Source organism: Oryzias latipes, chromosome 13, assembly GCF_053564925.1.
Source record: "Oryzias latipes strain Hd-rR chromosome 13, Olatipes_Hd-rR_3.1".
NCBI lineage: Eukaryota > Metazoa > Chordata > Actinopteri > Beloniformes > Adrianichthyidae > Oryzias > Oryzias latipes.
Genome location: NC_136249.1, coordinates 19,416,198 through 19,439,117, shown reverse-complemented (window position 1 = coordinate 19,439,117; position 22,920 = coordinate 19,416,198). Strand labels below are relative to the sequence as shown.

At 40.5% G+C, this 22,920-nt stretch overlaps 1 protein-coding gene across 1 annotated transcript; it reads right to left on the bottom strand.

The window, feature by feature from the left end:
* Nucleotides 1–2,536: 2,536 nt before the first annotated feature.
* On the bottom strand, nucleotides 2,537–21,097 carry trarg1a (trafficking regulator of GLUT4 (SLC2A4) 1a). The gene is made up of 3 exons (XM_011482612.4): nucleotides 20,228–21,097; nucleotides 5,222–5,354; nucleotides 2,537–4,316 (listed from the first exon to the last, which is right to left on the bottom strand). The coding sequence occupies exons 1-3, from the start codon at nucleotides 20,633–20,635 to the stop codon at nucleotides 4,306–4,308; spliced, it is 552 nt and encodes a 183-aa protein (XP_011480914.1). The 5' UTR covers nucleotides 20,636–21,097; the 3' UTR covers nucleotides 2,537–4,305.
* Between the last annotated feature and the right edge of the window lie 1,823 nt (nucleotides 21,098–22,920).

Sequence of the window (22,920 nt, the reverse complement as noted above, 5' to 3'; positions counted from 1 at the left end):
GTACAGTAAAAATATGGGTCTGCCGAAACTGCTGCCAAGTTGCATGACAGGCAGGAAACACAGCACAGTGAAAGGGAGGGAACAACAAGTGATGGCTGCATATGAGGAAAGGGTTTCAAAGGAGGAAATGAACTAATGAACTCGCAATTATTTGGCTACTACCATCTCAGTGATACAGATTATGGATTCTCTTGTTAAAAAAAGGGTGACAAAATGAGAACAGCAGAGTGGAATGCCATTACAAATGAAAATAACTTCAAAAACTTTTTTTTAATGTTTCCTAATATAGGCTCAAAGTGTAAAAACTATTGCTTTTGTTATTTTTGCAACGCTTATAGAAGCTTTTATTGATGATTTCTTAATCTTTTTCAATCAATATGCTAATATTTGGATTTGGAAATGGTTTATTTGAAGCAATCAAATAAGAACAGTACACAAAAACAATACAATCATCAGTTATACATTCATACAATGACCTATCAAACTGAGGATAATTAGACATATTAATAAATATTGCTTGAAAGGGAGTGGAAGGAAGTGAATTTATATAATCCCACCCCTGTTCCACCGTAACCATTTTATTACATGATTTATCAATATCCGGTTCCTAGCTTTTATCAGACAGAATTAAGAATCATAAAGTATCAATATAGCACGTGATAAAGATGAATTACTTAATTATTATGTAAAAATAACTATTTTAGAAATCAACATGACAAATGCAGATCAGTTATCCAAAATAAATACAGATTATGTTACTTATAAAAGTCATTTATATGATTAAAAATAATACTATATCAGTAAACTAGACATAACACTGTTTCAAAAACCTTCAAAGCAAGAAATGCTCAAGTATCAAAGTTAAAATATGTGCAAAATTACAATAGGAAAAAATCATGAATCAATGTTTGGAGCAAGTGAAGTAATATCATTATAAATCAATTAATTCAACCATCTTCAATAATTGATTAAGCATTTTTTTTTACAATAAGGTAATGCTGTGAAAATAAAATAAGATAAAAAAGGGTCCGTAATCTGTCGAATATTGATTTAAATATTTGTGGTCTAGTGTGTGTTAGTGTGTGTGTGGGGGGGGGGCAATTGACCCCCTCATAGCTCCACCCCTGCATTTAGCCCTTCTACTTGCCTTCCCACACTTGTGGTATTGTAAAGTCATTTTGGATGTTTGCAATGGTCATACTGAGTTAATGTTTTTACGCTGTAACCTTAGACATGTAAAGGGGTGTTTGTTGCTGAAGCTCACATCCTGTTCAGTACGTTTACTAACAAGCAAAATGTTGTCACCTGACACTTTTTCAGCTCCACAGGCAGTAAGTCTCCAGCGGTGCAGTCAATCAAAGTTTTAATGACTTTTGGCTCCTGCTGCCAATCCCCTCTACTTTTCCTAACGATTGATAAACTGTCATCCTTTTTAATGAACTTTGAAAATTTCCATTTCCATTCATCCATTTTCTTGACTCATTTTATCTCCTTCTGCATCATGGAGTTGCTGGGGCCTGTCCTGTTTGCTGTTGGACTATTGGTGGGGTACACCCTGGACATGTCAATTAAAAAATCTTTCTCTTTAACTTTGTGTCACCAGAATGTATTCATCTGTTTTTATTTACTAGACTGTATTCAAATGTCATAACTCATTGCCACATGTTAAAAGAGTCCATGCTTCCTTCTCTTTTTTTCTTGAGATTGCTTATCTGTAACCATCCTGTGGCTTCATGTGTTTGGAGTGGGTTTCATTCAGGATGTTTTATGCTCCTACTACCCCGTCTGTGCAGCTGTAAAGTGCTCATTTTAAAAGCAGCTACCCTGCCAAGAACTGTTCATTTTCCTTTCTTTCTCTTCAGCCGTCAGAGCTCTGCACCAGTAGTTGCAATGATAAATTGCGTTTGTGTGCACTGCAGCTGGATTGTATATCAAGAACTGCAGCATGTACAGGGTGTAGGTATAATAAAAGCAATAGATGTGCAATATACCTCAATCCAATTTAGCAGCACTGCAGTGTGCGATCATAATGGAGAACTGAATCAATCTTGTTGAGTCGGTCTGAGTAAAAACTGAGTTGTACAAATATTGCCGTCACACGTGTCACGCTTTACTGAGCTGCACTGTGCTTGTAGACGCCTGTTCTGTTGTGGGTAAGACACGTAGAACAAATGTGTTTGCCTCAACAATTTAAAGGTTGGAACTGGTTTATGGATTTGCTTAACCAACTTGACTCTCCCTCTTGAAGCAATGAAATTGTGCATAATTGAGTTAGCCTGCCTAACTGATCCACGGTGCATTTGAGTTCATCAGCCCTAACTAACTAATTATTAGAGATTTTGGTTTTCTATTTAAAAGATTAAACAGGAAATCTTGTGTTTTTTCAAAAACTGATGCCTCAATTGTTCTATTAAAAACATTCTACAGGAACAGCAAACAAATGAGTATCAAAATGTAGTTTACTCTGGGTGTACTAGGAATGAAATTCTGCTTTTTCTCCCCCAAAAGTTACCATTTATCAAAGACAGAACTCACAGACCATGCATGGTAACATTTATTCCTTACATGCAAAATATACATGACAAGGATGACACACTACTACATACACTTTACCCCAAAAGAAACAGGAATATAAAAATGTAGTAAAAAAGAATATTTAAGAAGTTCAATGACAAAGCAGTGCTTCTGGGATCTCCTCAGTGCCAGTTCCATAGATGAACAATGTGGGTGAATCCTTGAGTCAGTAAACATAAGGAATCTTTAGTTTTTGGATCTATTTTATGTGAAAAATGCTCATTTCATGACATCATGACTTAGACCAGTTCCCAACAGCTGCTCTGAATAAGCAGAGCTTTAACTGTTGGAGCCCTTAAACCAATGAAACTCGAACCATTTTGAGATTTTTTGTCATCTTTAGTGGAAAAAAGTAAACACAAGAAAGGAAGAACACGTCATTTTAATAATGGAGCGGCAACTTTAGGTGTGTTTGCAGGATTAGCATGTAAAAATATCAGCATAACAGTCACATGTATGTGCAGGAACAACGTAATACAGAGGTCTCCTTAAAAGTGTTGCATACTTGGATATTTGGGATGGCTTCGTTAAATGCTTTTTGTTTTAAGTCAAGCTCATAGACCTGCTCATTTACAAAAATAAGAGTCAGCCTGTTTGTCCAGCAGCATGCGTACATATTGCATATATAATTCCATATGAATACTTCTTATACAAGTACAGAGAACAATGCCTTTTAACAGTCACTGTGTGGAGAGGAAAATGGTCACTGCCTGTAAAATAATAAAAATCAATGTAAATGTAGAGGAGCTGGGAGGCAGGCAGCAGTCAATGCGTCAGAATGAGGGTTATTTGGTTTGGTGCAAGGCTTAGTCATGCTTTAAGCAAGGTCGTGGGGATGCATGGAGGCTGTTGGGGACCGATGACAGCCCTCGTGCGTTAAGTGTGACTCTGCTAATTTTACACTAATCACTGTATCGTGTACAAACCTGTGATCCCCTTAACAGGCAAGAAGAATGTACGTTCCAAAAGAAGGCATAACGTCGGTAATTTACATTCAGACATGCAGTTGGTATCAATTCTTATAGTTAGAAAACCAAAATTTTACACACATGAAAATAAAATCATTAAATCAATCAAGCTGAAAGTTCTGTTGCCTGCCCCTTTTCCCCCACAAGTCCTTAAATTTGTCCTCGTAATTCAAGCACTGATAATGCCTTCTTTCTCTCACCAAAAATTTGCATACAAAGATTTATTTTAAAAAGTTCCTATAGAGTGTGTATATTCATATATCCATTTTTCAAATCTATTTGCTGCTGTGTATACTTTGAATGCAAGAGGTTCAGTAATTTATGCTTTAATACATCTTTGCTAGTTTTGTTGGAGGGGAGCCCATCACAGATGTAAACAGTTCACTTTCCACACTCTCTCCCTTTGCATACACCAAACAACTTCTTCATTTGAAGAAAGAAAAAAAAAACACATTGGAGCCCCCCTCCTCACACATTAACACGCACACCTATTGGCATTCTTCTTTTTTTAACCTGAACAGTTTGGATCAGGGGATTCTGTCAAGCAAATGCTGCTGAAATCTAATGCATGCATCTTCACTCATTTTCTGATGTCTTTTTGTTGCAAGACCATCTACGATCTTGACTACTTTTAATGTCTGAAGTTGCCACAATGCACCACGTACACCTTTTTTTTAAATAGTTCTTTCTTTTCTGTTCAGCATCTGTCACTTGCATTGCATGTCTCCTAGTTTCATGTCTCGGTTCCATCCAGGTCAGTGCTTCAGTTGCCTGCTATAAGGAAGAAAGAAAGAAGTATTAGAACCCCATCATTACATGTAGAATTTAGATGTGCAGTTGAAGAGCTAAAGCCATTATATTTCTACTTCCTGAATGATCAGGAAGGAGTTCCAAAAGCAACCTCGGGGACCAACCTGGGCAACCTTGGTACTCAGGGGGGAGACCTGACCCAAGGTTAAGAGGTACCATCTAAGTGTTGTTGGCCTCACATTGGCTCACCGCTTTGGAGTCTGGATCTAATCTTATCAAAGGAAGACGGTTCTTTTCTGAAGTTACTCAGATTTAGAAATTGACAGGCTATAGGACCACTTCTAGCCCCTCAGCTTAGAACACAGAAGATAACCCCCCCCTCCCATGCACAAGTCTGTTGGGTTGTGTAAGAAGTCTTGGTAAAAATGAATTAGCACTAAAGCATCTTAAAGTCAGTTCAACATCTGCCTGTTAGAGGGGTTACTGGAAGGAATGGTTCCCGTGATCTGAATTCAAGCGAAAAACTCAAAATTATGCTTGTCATTGAGGCTGTAGAACCAGATCTTCACTGAAAGGTTTCAGATGGATTATGAAATCTCATGTTTTAGAGAGCATCCAGTGCATTCCAAAGTGAATTCGGTCTGACTTGGATTTGTTCTGCCCCTCTATTTTAGAGCCGGCCTACCTCTGCTGTGGTTATAAGATTTTGGAATCTGTTGTACTGGGAATTCAGAAAACCAGAAGTACAGACAATGTCAAGATGAAGAAAAATGCCTTGTAGTTCTGCTGGACTTGGGAGGACTAATCAAGTGTAGTGGGACCTTAGCTACAATGTCTGTGCTTAAAGAGTTTGGTGAGTCAAAAAAAACATCATTCAAAGAATGACAACGAATGTGGCACACTGTCAGGCTGCAGCATTGTTTCTGTACCTGTCATGCTGACGGAGGTAAAGACTACGATGATGATCACCCCCAGTGCAATAGAGACGATGCTGAGAAGTCGAGCTAGTCTTCCCAGCCTCCGAGCTCCATCTACATCACCGGACTGCAGACTGTTTCTGGACTGAGGACATAAAAGAGATACAATTTTGAAAATTTGCAATAAAGTAAACACCTGCTACATATACAGTATACGCTAGTTTGAGTCTATTTCCAGTTTCAAATCACATTGATAGACTTTAAATGACTAAAGACTAAATATTTTCTATAAGTAAGGAACAAAACTAAAACATTTTTGAAAAGCAGTAAAAACACAAAATGAATCGTTTTTCGGACACACAAATTTTGACGGTCGCAAGTAGAAGAGGATGTGGATCATTTTAGATAAACACAAAATAGAATTCTCCCTGATGATGCTTCTCATTGTTCTAGAAGATAAAATCAACAATGATTTATTGCCTGCTGTTAGTTTCGGACTCGCAGATTGATGGAGAATTGGTACTTCCAAATGATTGAAGCAGCTGAGAATGCAACATTGTCAAAGGGTGGTGTATCATTTTTCTTTTATGTTTTTTTTAAGCAAGCTGTGCATTCAGAGACAGGATGATTTGATGGAGCCATGATAAATGGGAATCCCCACGCCTCTCCCAGATCTTAAAACATTTGTCCTGATAATGTCTTGAACATTACAGCCAGAAGACTTTTTTTAAACTTTTGCCGCCAATATGCTTTCAAATGTAGTGAAGAAGACAACTGACTATTCAACTTTCAGATGCATCAGGCTCCTAAAACTAAACTGTTCAGACAGGTCAGAATGAAAATGATAAAACGCAGAAAAACTACCGCTGTAGGTCAGAACCAGAGCTACAGGGAAGCGGCAAAAAGCTACCCCCCCCCCATTTTTTATTTGATATTGGTATAATTCTTGACAAAGGTGGAAAAGTCATCTACTATAAGAACTAAAATGATAAATAAATAAACAATTTGAAATATTACAAAAAGTATTTAGTATAAATTAAATAATTAAATTATATATAAAATAACAAAAGTGATGCAAAATTTAAAAAGCATCATTAATACAAGCTTATTCAAGCGTGAAAGACAATTATGAAGGTGATGTCATCAGTAGCAAAAACTGCCTTTCAAAAAGGAAATGCTGGACTTTTTCTGATTTTATATATCAAATATGGTTATTTATACAGTAAACATTTAAAAGTATACACCCTTCATTGAATTCTTTTGAGTAAATGTTTGGTTGACTGTATATTTAAGTGGTAACCCTTAAAAAAAGGCTCTGTGAAACACTCACCCTCAAAGTTATACCCTGCAGATTCTCTCAAATTGCCTCATTTCAAAATAAAAATTTCAGGAGATTTTTGTGTCAGTCAATTGTCCTTCCTCAGTTTCTGAACTATTATTTTGGCCAAACAGGTTTTAGTCTATTCATTCAAAGATCCATGGCCAGTTTTACACAAAAGGACATTTACGAAAGAACAAACATATCTGCTCCACCGTGAACCACCACCTTTGCGTGGTGGAGGACTTTGAGAGCTCGAGTGATCTTAGAAGCAAATTGTCTGGGGTTTAAGCCCCTGATAAGGTCTCCCATGGCAGACAGGTCCTGGATGACGAGTCAGACAAAGAGCGGTTCAGAAGCCCCTCAAGAGAATAAAAAACAAGGACACAGTTACGTAGCCCAGAGTGGCATCAACGTGTCCTCACTCTGGAGCCACGCCTGGGGTTGGGGCTCGCAGGCGAGCACCTGATGTTCGGGGCTCTACCCATGAGTGCCCGAAGGAATAACTGGGACCACTCTTCCATGGGCCATCACCTGTAGGAGACCTCAATAGGGGCCGGTGCAAAGTGGTTTGGGTGGCAGTCAAAGGTGGGTGCCTCAGCAGCCCAAATTCCAGTCAAGGAACATGACTTTTGGGACATGGAATGTCACCTCTCTGGGAGGGAAGGAGCCTGAGCTTGTGCGAGAGGTTGAGATGTACCGGCTAGACATAGTTGGGCTCACCTCCACACATACCTGGGCTCTGAAACTTAGGCTAAGTTCACAATGTATTAAAAACTAAAATATAATCATCATTAATGGAAACTGTTGGATTAGTTAACTTCATGATATTTTGCAAAGGTTTAAAAGAAAAAAGTTTAAAACAAATGAATGGCAAAGAGAGTAAAGGCCCGTACACACTGGGACGAATTTCGTGTGTGATTTTCGCCGACGTTTAACGCCTCGTGACTAAACAAAGGGCACCAATGAGAGTGTGCACACCGACGCGAAAAAACGCCACGCGTCAAAGCGTCAAAAAAAACAAAACGCCTCGGGTTCGTTTTTTTTTGACGCCTCGCGTCGAAATCTATTCGACCAATGAGAATGGCGCTTTTGCACACGTGTCTGGAGCTTCTGAAGTTACAGTAAAACACAACTTGGGGGTGCTCAAACACAAAACTGCCTTGCTGAGCACAGATACCAGTGAAGAAGAAAGACGCCGAGTTGCATCTACACAGCCGCGAAGAAATAATGACGGACATTGTAAAATATCCCCGAACCAAGCACCAGTTGGAGCTACTGGTGCTTGAAATATTCATGTTTTCTTTGTATGATTCTGACAAGCGCGTAAATACTTGCTCTCTTCTTCTGAGTGAAAAGCGACTTTAAGAAGCGTAAAGTTGCGCAGCGCCACCTTGTGTACAAGAGTATTTCTGTTTTACATTAAGCGCCATCTAATGTCAGGGAATGCAATTGCATGTTTGCTCGGCTCATCGTCAGCGAAAATCGCCTGGGTGTGAACACAAAAAACGTGGCGAAAAACGCTGGCGAACAACGCCTGGCGAATATTCGTCCCGGTGTGTATGGGCCTTAAATCAGCTTAAAGCAACAAGGAGAAGAGGAGGAGGAAGATGCCAGGACCTCTGAGTTATCTAGAACTGATAAACCATTTTGTCTGATCGTCTAAGATCCCATTTACTAACTGAACATAGAGACCTTCCAAATATAGTAACCAATCTTCTAATTATTCTCATATTAAAATCAAATGAGCATTTTATCAATGTTGTCCGATCTGTCAACACAGCTATTTTCATTCCAAAAATGGATCCACAATCATTAACAAGTTCATTTTGGTATAAGCTATATTTTTTAGATTTAAGGGTCAAGCACATACAGCCAGAATAATCAATCCAAAACACATGGATCCAGACTGTGGCAACATGCCGGCAGACCTAAGAAAGTTAATTAGAGCATTAGAAATGTTAAAATAAATAAATAAAGCTGAAACCCCCAAGATATGTTTGTCCATCCATCCATCTTCTTCCGCTCATCTGGGACCGGGTTGTGGGGGCAGCAGTCTAAGCAAAGATGCCCAGACTTTCCTTGTCCTTGCAACTTCCTTCAGCTCCTCTGGGGGGACCCAGAGACGTTCCCAGGCCAGTTGAGAGACGCAGCCTCTCCAGCGTGTCCTGGGTCTTTCACGAGGCCTGTCACCCAGTGGGACATGTCAGACGTGTCAGCCAAGACACTCCAACAGTATCCAGAGACTTGAGGTACTCAGGACAGTCTTCGTCCACTCCCGACGACCACGAGGAGCCAGGACCTCAACTGGCTCCTCTCGATGGGGGGAAGAAGCTGTTCTACACCGAGCTTATCACCGTATCTCTAAGGGAATCCAGCCACCCTACGGAGAAAGTTCATTTCAGCCGCTTGTAGCCGGGACCTCGTTCTTTTGGTCATGCCCAAGAGCTCATGACCATAGGTGAGTATTGGAATGAGGATCGACCGGTAAATTGAGAGCTTTGCTTTCTGGCTCAGCTCTCTCTTTACCACAATGGACCAGTACAGCAACCGCATAAGTACGGAAGCTGCTCCGATCCACCTGTCAATCTCTCTTTACTCTCACGAACCCTCCAGCACCCTAAAGAGGATGTAGAGCTGGTCCACTGTTTCACAACCAGGACAGAAACCACACTGTTGTTCCTGGATCTGAGGCTGCAGCCCTGATTGTTGCGGAGGCAAAAACTATGTCCTGGGAGGAGTACGGTGATGCCATGAAGAAGGACTATCAGTTGGCCTCAAAGATATTCTTGCAAACTGTGCGGCACCTCAGAAGGGGAAAGAAGTTCTCTGCAGGTACCTTTTACAGGTGGGGAGCTGTTGACTTCGATTGGGAACATTGTTGAGCACTGGAAAGAATACTTCGAGGATCTTCTCAATGTCACTGACATGCCTTTCTTTTGAGGAAGCATAGGATGAGGACTTTGGGGTGAGGCTGTCCATTCCCCGGGCTGAAGTCACTGAGGTAGTCAATGAGCTCCTCGGTGTCAAGGCCCCGAGCATGGACAAACTCTGCCCTGATTACCTCAAGTCTCTGGATGCTGTTGGAGTGTCTTGGCTGACTCGTCTCTGAAGCATTGAGTGGCAGTCGACTGTATCACTGGACTTGCAGACAGGGGTGGTGTTTCCCCTTTTTAAGAAGGGGGACAGGAGGGTGTGGTTCAACTACACTCCTCAGCTTCCTGGGATAATCTATGCCAGGGTACAGCAGAGGACAATCCGCTAGATAGTCGAACCTCAGATCCAGGAACAATAGTGTGGTTTAGTCCTGGTCGTGGAATAGTGGACCAGCTCTACATCCTCTTTAGGGTGCTGGAGGGTTCGTAAGAGTAAAGAGAGATTGACAGGTGGATCGGAGCAGCTTCCGTATATTTGCGGTCGCTGTACTGGTCCATTGTGGTAAAGAGAGAGCTGAGCCAGAAAGCAAAGCTCTCACATTACTGGTTGATCTTCATTCCAATACTCAGCTGAAATGAACTTTCTCCGTAGGGTGGCTGGATTCCCTTAGAGATACGTTGATAAGCTCGGTCACTGGCGGGGGCTTGGAGTAAAACAGCTTATCCTCCCCATCGAGAGGAGCCAGTTGAGGTGGTCAATGAGCTCCTAGGTGGCAAGTCCCCGGGAGTGGATGAAGTCTGCCCTGAGTAACTCAAGTCTCTGGATGCTGTTGGAGTGTCTTGGCTGACCGTCTGACATGTCCCACTGGGGGACAGGCCTCGTGAAAGACCCAGGACACGCTGGAGAGGCTATGTCTTTTAACTGGCCTGGGAACGTCTCTGGGTCCCCCCAGAGGAGCTGAAGGAAGTTGCCAGGGCAAGGAAAGTCTGGGCATCTTTGCTTAGACTGCTGCCCCCGCGACCCGAAGAAGGCTTGTAGCTGATAAGATAAAGAACAGGGACTACTTATACCAAACATGTCAAAGTTGCATTTTAGAAGAAAAGACAGCAAAGTCACCTGAAAAGGCAGCACCCCTTTTTGGTCTTGTGTGAATTTCAAGCAGTTTAATCCCACAGTGCACATCATAGGCAGTTCACTCAAGTACTTTTGGTTAAATCCGTCATAAATCCTCAAAAAATCTACTTTTAGATTAATTTAATCTGAAAATAATCTTTTAGATTCATTTAATCTTAAAATCACGAACAAAATGAGATGTAACCCTTATGCTGTCCTAGGCACTTTACCATTGGGAGTTGGGTCATCTAGACCCACTAGACAGTGTGCTGAACCTTTTGTCCTTCAATGATTTGTGAACCTCACTGGTGTCCATGGATTACATGAAATCTTTCCACCTTTATCTACCTTTGTCATGGTAGGGAGAACACGTTAACGTAAGGGTGGGGTCATCTAAGATAGCACAAGGGTTACAATGTTAAAAGTTCCCAATTGATTATCATTTAACCCTTGTGCTATCTTAGATGACCCCACCCTTACTTTGACATGTTATTCCTACCATGACAAAGGTGGATAAAGGGGGAAAGATTTCATGAAATCCATGGACACTAGTGAGGTTCACAAATCATTGAAGAAAAAAGGTTCAGCGCACTGTCTAGTGGGTCTAGATGACCCAACTCCCAACGTTAAAGTGCCTAGGATAGCACAAGGGTTAATGTAAAAAACAAAGAAACTAACAACAATGAAATTGCAATTCTTGAAAAACAGGCTAAGGTGATAAAGTTGTTCTGTCATACCTTAGAAATAACTGCATATTTTAGTCCAACACAGCAAATAAAGTGCGACAATAATTTATCCCTTGTGTTGGTGAGCAATGACATGGTGGTTGTACCTTCCCCAGGTCTGCTGCAAAGGGAAGCTGAATCCCCCGGGAGCCTGCATTGATCTGGGCTCACATCACAGAGGATAGCTGCATCAGCACCTTAAATCAATGCAAGTTCCTTTTAGAAAACAGGCTTGAGCAGCCTGCTTAGACAGAAAAGACCAATGAAATGAGGGAGTTTGATAAGAAGCTAACATATTTCCCCCGAGAGAAGAAAAAGAGTGAGCTGTAAGACACCTTCAGCAATATTTTTTTTTAATAAAACCAGTTCATGTGGTTTGTTGGGCTCTCAACTGTCAAGTGGTTTGTGTGTCTACATGTGTGTGTGTGTTGGTGGGAATCACCCTCTATTTGACAGATAAATGTCTGCATTGATTGAAGTAAGGGTACACCATGCCATATTTTTTCATTAGAATGAAAAATTCTCTCCTCACAAGTGTCGATTGACTGAACACAGCAGCTGTGCATTCTCGAAGGCGGCACACCTACCTCCTCACCCTGTCATGTCTTCTCTGTTCAGTAAAAGCAGGTTGAGGCTGATGAGGAAATAAATGCTCTGGCCTCTCTCCTGACATGAATAATGGAAAACCACCAGCAGCCTCATTGCAAGGAATAACTTTAACCCTTGTGCTATCCTAGGCACTTTACCATTGGGACTCACTGTGAGGGAATGATGATAGCATCATCCTAAAAGGACATGCTTTGTATAAAGAAATTTTCATTTCAAAATCATGCCTCATAGGTTACTTGGTTACTCCAAATTGTCCCTAGGTGAGCATGTGTGATAATAATGTGGCCTTGGGACAGATTGGCGACCTGTCAGCAGTAGTCGGGACAGGCTCTGGCAACCCTGAGACCCCAAAAGGGATAAAGCGGGTTAAGAAAATGATGGACGGAATTTTCTACAACCCAAGTATCTTCTTTTGAACAGATGCAATTGTCATTGGGTGAAAGCGCTCAGCACCAACCAACATGGAGACCATTGAAACATGCTCACTAAACTGACACTAATCATTTTCAACTCACCAATACCTTCAAAGGGAAGTGATTAAACTCAAAGAGCGTATTCTGAAAGACTCCCAGAGTTTAAAATTCAAGGTAAAAACTTAAAAAATGTTTTTTTTTAAAAACTATTTTCGTCTTCAGAAGAATCAGCAAAAGACCATTGGTAGATTTATCAGTCCTTAAGTCCAAATTGCTTTTCTTTGTTTGAGGGCTACAGTTTCTGGTAACAAGGCTTTTAGATTCTATCTTTTTATACCAGACTCGCCATTAATATTTCAGACTTTTAGAAATGATAAATTTAAGACATGTCTTGGCCAACAGAGCACTTCTCTTGTTCTTGGAACTAAAAAGTGCATTCTATATGTCCCTGCAACTCTTTGGTTTTACTGTGTTCAGATCTGAAGTGAAAAGACAATGGAGCAAAGCCGCAACTAGAAACCCAAAACTAAAGGGTTTGCAGTTATATGTCTTTTTGCATTAGTGCAATGGACCCTGGCAGACAGGCTTATTTAGATGGGCAAAACTCACGTTTTAGTTCATAGAATTTCAAAAATGTATATTTTTAGAGTGGGTTGTTACCCATTTGGATTGGAAAAACATGTTGACTAAAAAAAAAGAAATTCAACATGAACACTTGAAGGTGAGTAGATGACAACTTGCATTTGAAGAAACAAAACCTTCTGATTATTAGAGACATAAAGCAAGTAAAAATCACTATCATAGAGGATTTAGTTTCACTTAAAACTCACCCCCCTTAAAAACAAAAAGGGGGGGCTTTTTAATTTTTTAAATATTACATAAATCTTACATTTATTACCTGCAACATATGGTTTCCCCTTCAGAATTATTATTTTTTTGAAGAAAAAAAAAGTAATTTCCCCAAATATTAACTCAAATCCATGACAGATACAGTATACTCTTTTCTCCATTGCAGCATCAAGACTCAATATTTTACACGCAAATTTGAGCATGTGAAATGCAGTCTAGGCATTCCTCAAATTGTAAAAAGGCAACTATGGGCTGTAAGTACTCTACAGTACTAAAAAACTGACTGCGACATTTGTACGTAAACCAAAAGCCTTTCCCGCAGAATCGTCATTTAGGTGGTCCCAGAGAGGTAGTAAATGATGACCAATGTTTATTTTTTCTATGTGCAGTCTGTCAGCACATACAGACTTCTGCATAGTTAAACACCAGAGTTCAAATAAAAACCCAAACACATAATTTTTTCAGTTAAACTCACATTTGGCACAACTAAATGGTGGAAAACTGAATTTGTTGGTGTTAGATTTTTTATGTTCAAGCTGCACGTTTTTTCTAGAAAATATAGAAAATGTCTTACTTTGTCTACACCAGCCTAAAGCAAATACAGAGATCACCATAGTTAATATACTTAAAACTGCTTTGTCTATTATTTTTAAGGTAACTGAGGTCACAGGAGAGATATCTTGCAAAATAGTAGGGAAACCAATTTTTTCTTAAATCTAGTAAGAAACGGATGTTTAATATTTCTGTTCAACATCCTCTTTTAAAAAACAAACAGACGAAACACCGTTGGACAAAAAGTATGTACTTTTGCCTTAATTTTTGTTGTACAATCTTTGAAGTTACTGAAAAATAGCTTTCAATGAGACTTCTGCGTCTACATGGCAGTCCTCATACGCCAACTGTTTGTGTTGGCAGGGTGTCTTTTCCAATGGCACACTTTAGTGTCTTTCATTTCTATTTAATGGGATGTAGATCAGGGCTTTCAGATCTTTAGAAAATTGAGATCTCATTAAAGGCCACTTCAGAGCAGTGTTTTGCTCTTGGAGTGTTTTAGCTGTGTGTGTTTTGACTTGTGACTGAAAGCAAGTTTTCGGACATTAGCATTCTGAGTTTATTTTTGAAGTCTTTGGAGGTTGTTCTGGGTTCCAATGGGTTACCATTTATATGATCAAATTTGTTATCAATCTTTTTTTTTTGCAGCCACATTGGCGATGCTTAGCTACAGTCCACTGGACCTTAAGCTTCGGAATATTGCGTGCTGCTGTAGTCATAGGAACATAAAGCTGCTTGAAGATGTTCAAGCCTTTTTGTTTTTCAACACACCGCTCTGCGATTTTCTTTGTGATCTCCCAAAACAGCTCTCTGCTTCTCCCATGTGTGTTGTGTGGTGGCACACACCATGCTACAAAGCAGCACTGAGACTATTGTAAACCTTTGAAAAGATCTGTGATGCTGATTGGAGCACACACCTATGGACTTGTATGGGGTTGACCCGGACGGGTGCCGCATGTTTTTAGGTTGTCTGGGCCAGCAAAAGGTTGCGGACACGAGGGGCTGCATCTTAATGCGAGAGCAGTTCCCCTGAGTCCTGAGTCCCCCTGTCTTAAGAGACGTCAAGAAAATGGAATGTACCATTGTCTTGAACGTGATAAGTGTATAGTAAAGTATTTGTAAGGATAACACAAGTTAAACCCACTTATGATGCATGGGTGATGCTGTCATACGATGCCCTTTTTCACAGCACAGCAGTCGTTAGTACTGGTTCCTTGCTGACCGCGGAAGTGCCTGTAAGATGCCCATAGGATGCCCACACAAACTACGCTCTGATTGTCTAATGTCCTCATTTCTCACAGCCAGGTTGTACACAAGGAGTGCATACCTTGATGAAGAATCTGTATAAACAGACCTGAGTCTCACCTACCTTACCCCCTACTTACCCTTATGTGTTGTTTAAGTGTTCCTCATGGCTTGTCTCCCAAAGCATTCCCATTGAAAACACGCTACGGGTTTACAGAGTGGTCTACAACTTTGATATTTCTTGCAAGCCACCTGCTCGTCCCTCAGAGATTAATATTATTAATATTGTTGTATCTAAACTGCTTACAAGTTAACTGAAGATTATGTTGGACTTTCCTTTTTGGAATTATGGAAGAAAAGAGCAGAGATTCTCTTTTTATGAAAACCCAATTAATTAGTTTTAGACTTTGCCCATATATTTTCCCAATTAAATGTTTGTCTACATGTAATAGATCATTTCTGGAGAAAGATCAGTTGTCTTCACAATCGTATATGGTGGTAGTATTAAAGTCTGGCCCAAAGAATGGAATTTTTGAAAATTACAAAACACCAATTAAGAAACCTGTCTGCAAGATGAACTGCATATATCTTTTACAATTTTTGATTTTTAGGAAACATTATTAAATACACACTGCAACAGACAGGTTACCTGTCCAGGATGTCCCCTGCCTTTGCCCACTAGCAACCGGGATAGGCCCAGGCAGGCAGCCCCGTGACCCCGAAAGGAAAAAAATGCGTTAAGAAGATGAATGTATAAACAAATTAATTATGAAGTACTTGTTTGTCAAATAGACAATTGGTGTAAGTAGAAACCTTATCACCCTTAATCGATAAAAAAGCCCAATCTGTTTTGGAAGGGTGTCTAATTTTTTTTTTTTTTACTTTAGTACTAATTGATCTTCTGACCGACTTACAAGTCATTGAAACTTAATTTATAGTTAACACTAAAAAATTACCCAAGAAAGTTGGGAAAATATCTGATCCTCATAAAAACCACGTTTTATTCATAATAATTTAAAATGTTTTGGGTGGGTCCCAGATTTCTAATTTTTTCCTCATTCCTTCATCTTGCAAAGTTTTTTCGAAGTCTAGAAAGTTTCCCATTCTCTTCCCTTCAGTGATATCATTTCATGTTTCTCTGCTCAGCTCTTTTGAAGGATCTATTTCACTTGGGCTGTGGGATTATTAGCACTTAATGGTGCTCTTGCACTCTTAAGCTGTATAATGTAGCATCAACCACATTACTTTTGATTCATTTGTTCACAGGGATTCTGCTGTTTTCCTGCATTGATTCACTCACACTTATCTGACATCTCTATGGTTATCTGATTCAGTTCTCTAGAACTGGGCAGTAGGAATAGCCTTACGGCCATTTACTGTCTCTTTCTACCCATCTGCCCTTGTGAACGATGCTTTGATCTTCTTTGAGATGCCCATATCTCCTTTCCATGCCCCCAGGAAAGAAGGGGGAATGCTGATCTCTGCCACATAGTTGGCTAACAACTGCAATCTGCCCTCCACAGAGAAACTAAATTGACTTCTCTCGCCTTCTATTGAATTAGTGGCGAGCTCCAGTTTCTTCCCCTTCACTTTTCTTTCGTGTGCCCTCTGTCAAAGCCTTTTCCTGTCAATGCAAAGCTGAATTGTGAATGTCAGTGTGTCTGACGATGGGTACAGGAAAGAGCAGGCTTTCCTGTGGATAAAGACTGATATTCCCTTTGGTGTGGAGTGCTACCGGAGGACTGTTACTGAGACACTGGGTTTACTGCACTGTTTTCCCCTTCTTTCTCTGTGGTTCCTGTTCAGAGTCAGATGTAAAAAGTTAGACGCAATTATAACTTCCGACTCTGACATGAAAAAAGTTAAAAGGTTGCTGTTAAATTACTGCAGGTCTCATGTAAGGTTTTGCACATTTTTAAAAATTGTAAATTAGTTTTAAAAACATTTTTACCTATTTCTGTTAAAGAAAAAAGAAAAAAGAATTTTAAATGCCAAGGCAATAAAATAGAATTGTCTGACAATAATAGCTATTTTTTACACATACTGGCAAAACTTTTCAAAGTTTTAATGAAATACCAAAAACAAATTTAGACAAAAACAATTGGAAACTGTTTCAAAAATGCTTTTCACCACATCCTAACACTTTGCAACCGATTTTAGGGGAGTTAACCACAGGTCTGGCTCTGCTTAGCCACAAAAACAATATGTGAGATTGTCTTCCTGTTGGAAGGACCACAACGGGCTGGTGCCTTGTGATGTGGGCAGCGGTCAAGGGCGATTGCCTTCTTGGCGCTTTTCTTCAGTAATGGACTTTAACCACTGGGACATGGAATATCAGCTCACTTAGTCGGAAGTAGCATGAGCTTGACTGGGAGGTTGAGAGGAATTGGCAAGAGACGGTTGGAATTAGCTACATATGGTATGGGCTCTGATACTGCTTGAGAGGGGTTGGCCTTTTCGACTCCAGAGTTACCCATGGTGAGAGGTGGTGGACTTTCTCATAGCCCCCTAGCTCAGCCTTCATGTGTTGAGGTTCACCCCGCTGACCAAAAAAGTCACATCCCTACATCTCTGGGTCAAGGACCTGTTTCCCACTGTGGTTTTTGCTGAACAACAGTGTGACCATCATGGAGTCATTAAGAGATCTGATAGAAAGTGTTTTAACTGGGGACTCCTTTGTTCTACTGGAAACGTCAATGCCCGTGGGCAATGACATTGATATCTGGAAGGGTGTGGTTGGAAAGAATGGCTTCCCTGAACCCAAGATGTTCTTTGCCATTTGACTTCTGCCCTAGATACAATTTTTCTACAGCAACCATGATGTTTGAGCCAGGTAGGGTGTTCCTACCGTCACATGGACATTAGTTTTAGATCCTGACGGACAGGATAAGATCTCAAATTCAAAAGCCACGAATTAGTTTCCTCCGCAGGATGGCTTGGCAGTCCCGTAGAGATAGGGAGACAAACTTAACTAACAGGAGGAGCCACTGCTCCTCCACATCAGGAGAAGCCTCAAATTGAGGTGTTTAATGCCTCCCAAGGAAGATATTCTGGGCTTATTTTGCTGGGAGGAACCCCCTGAGAAGACCCAAAATATGCTTGAGGGATTGTATCCCTTAGCTTGCCTGGGGGTATCTAAGGATCCTCCTGGCAGAACTGGACCAAGGTTTTGAGAAAAGGGTGGTCTGGCATCTCTGCTTGGACTGCTGCTCTTTCAACCCAGCTCAGAATAAGAGTGACTGAACTTTGAAAACACACCATCGTGACAGTGATCAGTGTAGTCACACATTGCTGTGCGATGTTATCCTGTTCTTCAACCACTATTTCTCACAATTCAGTCAATGTGGTTGTGTTGGCCACTCAAACAGCAATGAAATGTCAACAGTGTGCAATTGGAACATGGATTATGCAAAACGCCCTAAAATCCAGACAACAATGCACAAACTCTTGAAGAGCCCATGTCCTGTTTCCTACATTCCATAAACATGTAATGTAGATATTCCATGTCAGTGTTGGGTGCATATCACATTTTGACTGCTTTTGTTTTGCTATCAATATAGATATATATTGGGGGTGTAAGAAAAAAATTGATTTGGCAAAATATCACGATAGTTCATTTGGCGATACTCGTATCGATTCAAAATGCTGCCAGGACGATATGTATTTAATTATTTCTGAGCGTCCTCCAGTGTCTGACTCTTGTTTTCCACTTCATACTCCGACAGCAGAGCACACAGAGCCTCTTTGAAGCACTACACCACACAAAACAACAGGAAGACTGCAGCCAGAGGCAGCTTGTTTGGTTGTAATGAGACATGAACTACTTAGTTTTTACTTGGGATGGGTACCAAACAAACTCTGAGCCATGTTGCTGCCAGCAACATTTAAAAACACGGATTGCTGTGCTTTATAGAGGCTCAGATAAAAACGAGTGAAGCAGCGCAATGGCTTATGCACTTAGCATCGGCTAGAATGCTATCTGCAAAGAGGGCCAAAGTTCTGTATAACCTCATAGTATTAGATTCTAGTTTAGCGACCTGATGGATCAGGGTGATGTGTACAACGCTCTGAAAAAAGGCTGACATCGTGGCGATCAGCGTTACTAGTTTCCTTCAGCATGTGAGAAAGCGTGGCTGCTGCACAACGGTGCAGAGCAGACTATGATGTAAAAAAAAGCATCTTTGTCACATTAAAGCAGCTTTCCTTCATTGTCATGCAGCCTCATCATCACACTTTATTGTTTCTGGAAAGAATCAGTGCCCCCCCCCCCCCCCCCCCCCCCTATTTTTGAAGCACCATTCGGGCTCCTGAACCACTTAAAAGTACTGGAGAAGCTACATTAAGCAATGTTGAAAATACACTGCATTTTATTTCCCCCCAAAAAACTTATTGGTTATGGAACATTCGTTCTTTGTTTTTTTTTTATACTGAAAAATATTTTGTTGTGAAAATCAGACAATGTTGACTTTTCCCTTTATATATTTTTAGTTACCAAAATAAAAGCACTATTAATGTGTTTGGGTAAAAGCAACTTATATATGAGATACAGTTGCAGTGCTTAACATTGTGAACATTAAATAAACTGAATTTGACAATTTTATTACAATGGAAAACGTTTTGAAATTCAGGTAGAGTTTTTTCAATCATATTTAAAAAAAAAGAAAGAAAATAAGTAAATATATAAACATCGGGATTCGTATCGTATCACGGGGCGTGTATCGGGATACGTATCGTATCGCCAGACTCTTGCCAATACACACCCCTAATATATATTATAAACATATTATTTTCAATTTACATTTAACTTTTTGATCAACAGCAGAGACTACTCTATTTAATGTGTAAACTGACTTTTGGGATTATTTGTCGTTTTTACTGTCGATTTGATGTGTTTTTGGTGTTTGTTGTTGGCAAACCTACACCTTGCCCACTGGAAATATAGTTGAAAATTAGCTAATAGTGGCACATTTACAGTAATGTTTATTAATGTGCACGTTTTCTGTTTAAATAAATACGGAATAGAATGAAATAACTGAAGGAAGGAAGGTAGATTGGTGTTTTTTAAGACTTGCCCTTAAATGTGATGGTTAAGTTGTCATTAAACTATTATGCTTACAAAAATGATATATTGATCAGAAGAACAGTAATATATATTTAATTGTTATTATAATTATTTTATTTTCTCTGGAGTTATATTTTCTATAATGACTCTTAAATAAACGTATTAACTTTAAGAATTGTGTCTGTTTTCTGTCACCTCCTCCTTCCTCAGAAGTTTACTTGAATTTCAATGTACTGATGGGAAAGTGATGCTCACCATAATGGAGTAAACCAGAGCCACGATGCTGACAGGCCAAACTGGGCAGAAGCAGGACAAGATGACTAGGATGAGGTAATCCTTGGGTTCGGGGGTCTCCGGCACGGTGGCGTTCCCGGTGGAGGAGCGACTCAGGCTCACCTTGGACGGGGAGAGGGGGGCGGCGGCGGCCAGATGCCCGGCGGAGCCCGACCTCAGAGCGACGCTGTGGCCGTTCTGGTCGGCCTCTAGGTCCTTGTCGCCGCCCGTGTTGACGGTGAAGGAGCTGGATCCTCTCGTCCCGGTTCCTCCGGGCTCGCTGGTCACCGCCAGGAGTTTCTCCGTCTCCTGGAAGTCCGCAGGGGGGGCGCCTCCTCCACCCTCACCCAGGGCGGACTTCTGGAAGTCGGCGTCAGTGTTGATGGCCATGATCGTCGACTTTCACTTCTAACAGGAATGTTGATCTAAAATTATGAATGGATTGTTTAAAATGAGCATAGGTTTCTCACACATTCCACTACACAGGAGATCTATAGCCTAAAGTTTAATGCTTCACTCTGGAATCCACTTGAACCTAAATTTTGGTCAAAATTAGATCATCCGAGATGTGATGAGCTTATAAAACAATGGTTTCAATCACTGTCTATCTCCTCTCACATCCACAGACATTTCCAGACCAGAAAGCCTCCAAGTGCCTCTGATAAATCCAGCCAGTCTCATCCAGGTCCACCGCTGCCACGAAAGTCTGTCTATTTGCTGAAAAGTGGAGAAATTTCCTAATAAATCAAGATGGATGGACGGCAGCGTCTGTCCTGAAGCGGCTCCGTTCCACACGAGTCCCTCTCCTCCCGATGCTTGTACGCCGCAGAGGCACAAACGCTCTATACCCAAGTTGGGACCAGTGTCAAGCTTCTTAATGTAGAGACTGCACTTCCGGTGGGGAAAGTATGTCAAAATAAAAGCATTCAGAGTGGAATAAACAACCAACATTTAATCATCTTTCTGGAGAAAAACACACAAATGTTATTCTTAAAACCCACTCCAAAGAAAATGTTTGCATTTTTAACATTTTCTTGTAGCATTTTTTCATTATGGAGAACACAAAAGAAGTCAAAAAATGCATTTCTAAATATTTCTTTATTCAAATGGGGATGAATCAGGAGCGGACGAAAAAATGCCATGTGAAAAAGCTCTCCGTTTTGACGTAGAAACTCCATTCTGATGCATTGACTTGATGACAGATCCATGTACGTCTCTATTTTCCTCGTCTGAGCTGGCATCTGGCTTGATAGCTTCGATATTGCTCGCCATTTTTGTTGCATCGGTAACATCAGGTTGGCTGTAAGATAGTGGGAGTGAGTGTAAACAAAGGGATGATGGGGAAAAAGCAGAGGCTTACTTCTGTGCCAACAGTCCTACCTACAACTCAGAGGCAAATTTCTGCTGCTCTGCAGAAACTATGTCATACAAAAACAACACGCTTTTTGAATAGAGGACAGAAAACTGCATAATCGTAATTAAAAGTCCACTGGGAACACTTTTACTATAGATCAAAAGATGATTGGAGTGGGACTTTAGTTTTAGGCTATCTTAGATGACCCCACCCTTACACTGACGTGTTCTCCCTAACATGACAAAGGTGGATAAAGGTGGAAAGATTTCATGTAATGCATGGACACCAGTGAGGTTCACAAATCATAGAAGAAAAACGGTTCAGAGCACTGTCTAGTGGGTCTAGAATGACCCCACTCCCAATGTTAAAGTGCCTAGGATAGCACAAGGATTAAAAAGCTATAGTAATATGTTGACTGACACTTGCATGTGAGAGCTACATCTCTAACGGAGAGTTACACAACTGCCTTACTACATAAATAAAATATAAATAAAACAATCTAAAAAAAAGCAGCAAAAGGAAAGACAATCAAATGTTCAAGATGGGGGCTAGCGGTCACCACATGCTTTTATTGAGGCGCCTGTTTGGCCACTTCATAACTTGAATAACGTGTGATCATGAACAAAATTGTATAATTGGCAAAAAGTTTTTATAAAAAGGTATCATGGTTATTCTGACAAATTGAATGACTGAGTAATAACTGATTATTTCTCAATAATCAAGTGGTCTGGGGGATTTTGGATTTTTGGAACCACAGGGTACTTCCTATTTGGAGCGATCACTCAGTCCAGTTCTCTAATCAGTGAATGGTTTCGTCACATCACTGTTTTATTTTGAAGGGTTAAAAAGTCTTTTCCGGCGTCTTCATCCTCGTAGATTGACTCCTTTTGTAGCAGGGTGAAGAAGCGGAGTCTAGCTCTCCTCCCTGCTGCCTTCCTAGACTCCTTTCTACTCCCCCTCCCCTTTCCTCCTCTTTCCACATCAGCACCAGTGCTTCATGGAGGGGAGCCAGCAGCCAAAAGTGCTGCTATGCAGAATTCCCTGTAGCTCAATGTCTGAGATATCCGCAGTCACAGCGCCATAAATCAGGCTTTTCTGCACACGACAAAGAAAATCCCAACGCCTTTAATGAAATAAAGTCATTTAAATGTGAAAACTATGGCTTGTAATACACAAAGCCGGTTAACTCAACAAAAACATGCGCATTAAGTAAACATTATTGTTTGACTATTATTGTTAATGTGCATTTTTTAGTTGATTTCTCCTTCATCAGATGATGAAAGCAGGAGCTTTATATCCCGCGGCGGTTGCACTCCTCTGA

What these genes read in the sequence shown, in the direction of transcription:
- trarg1a (XM_011482612.4), bottom strand. Translation starts at nt 20,635, where the DNA reads ATGGCCATCAACACTGACGCCGACTTCCAGAAGTCCGCCCTGGGTGAG. An exon ending in CTCTGGTTTACTCCATTATG is followed by an intron (nt 5,355 to 20,227) that starts GTGAGCATCACT and finishes TTATGTCCTCAG; the next exon opens with TCCAGAAACAGTCTGCAGTC.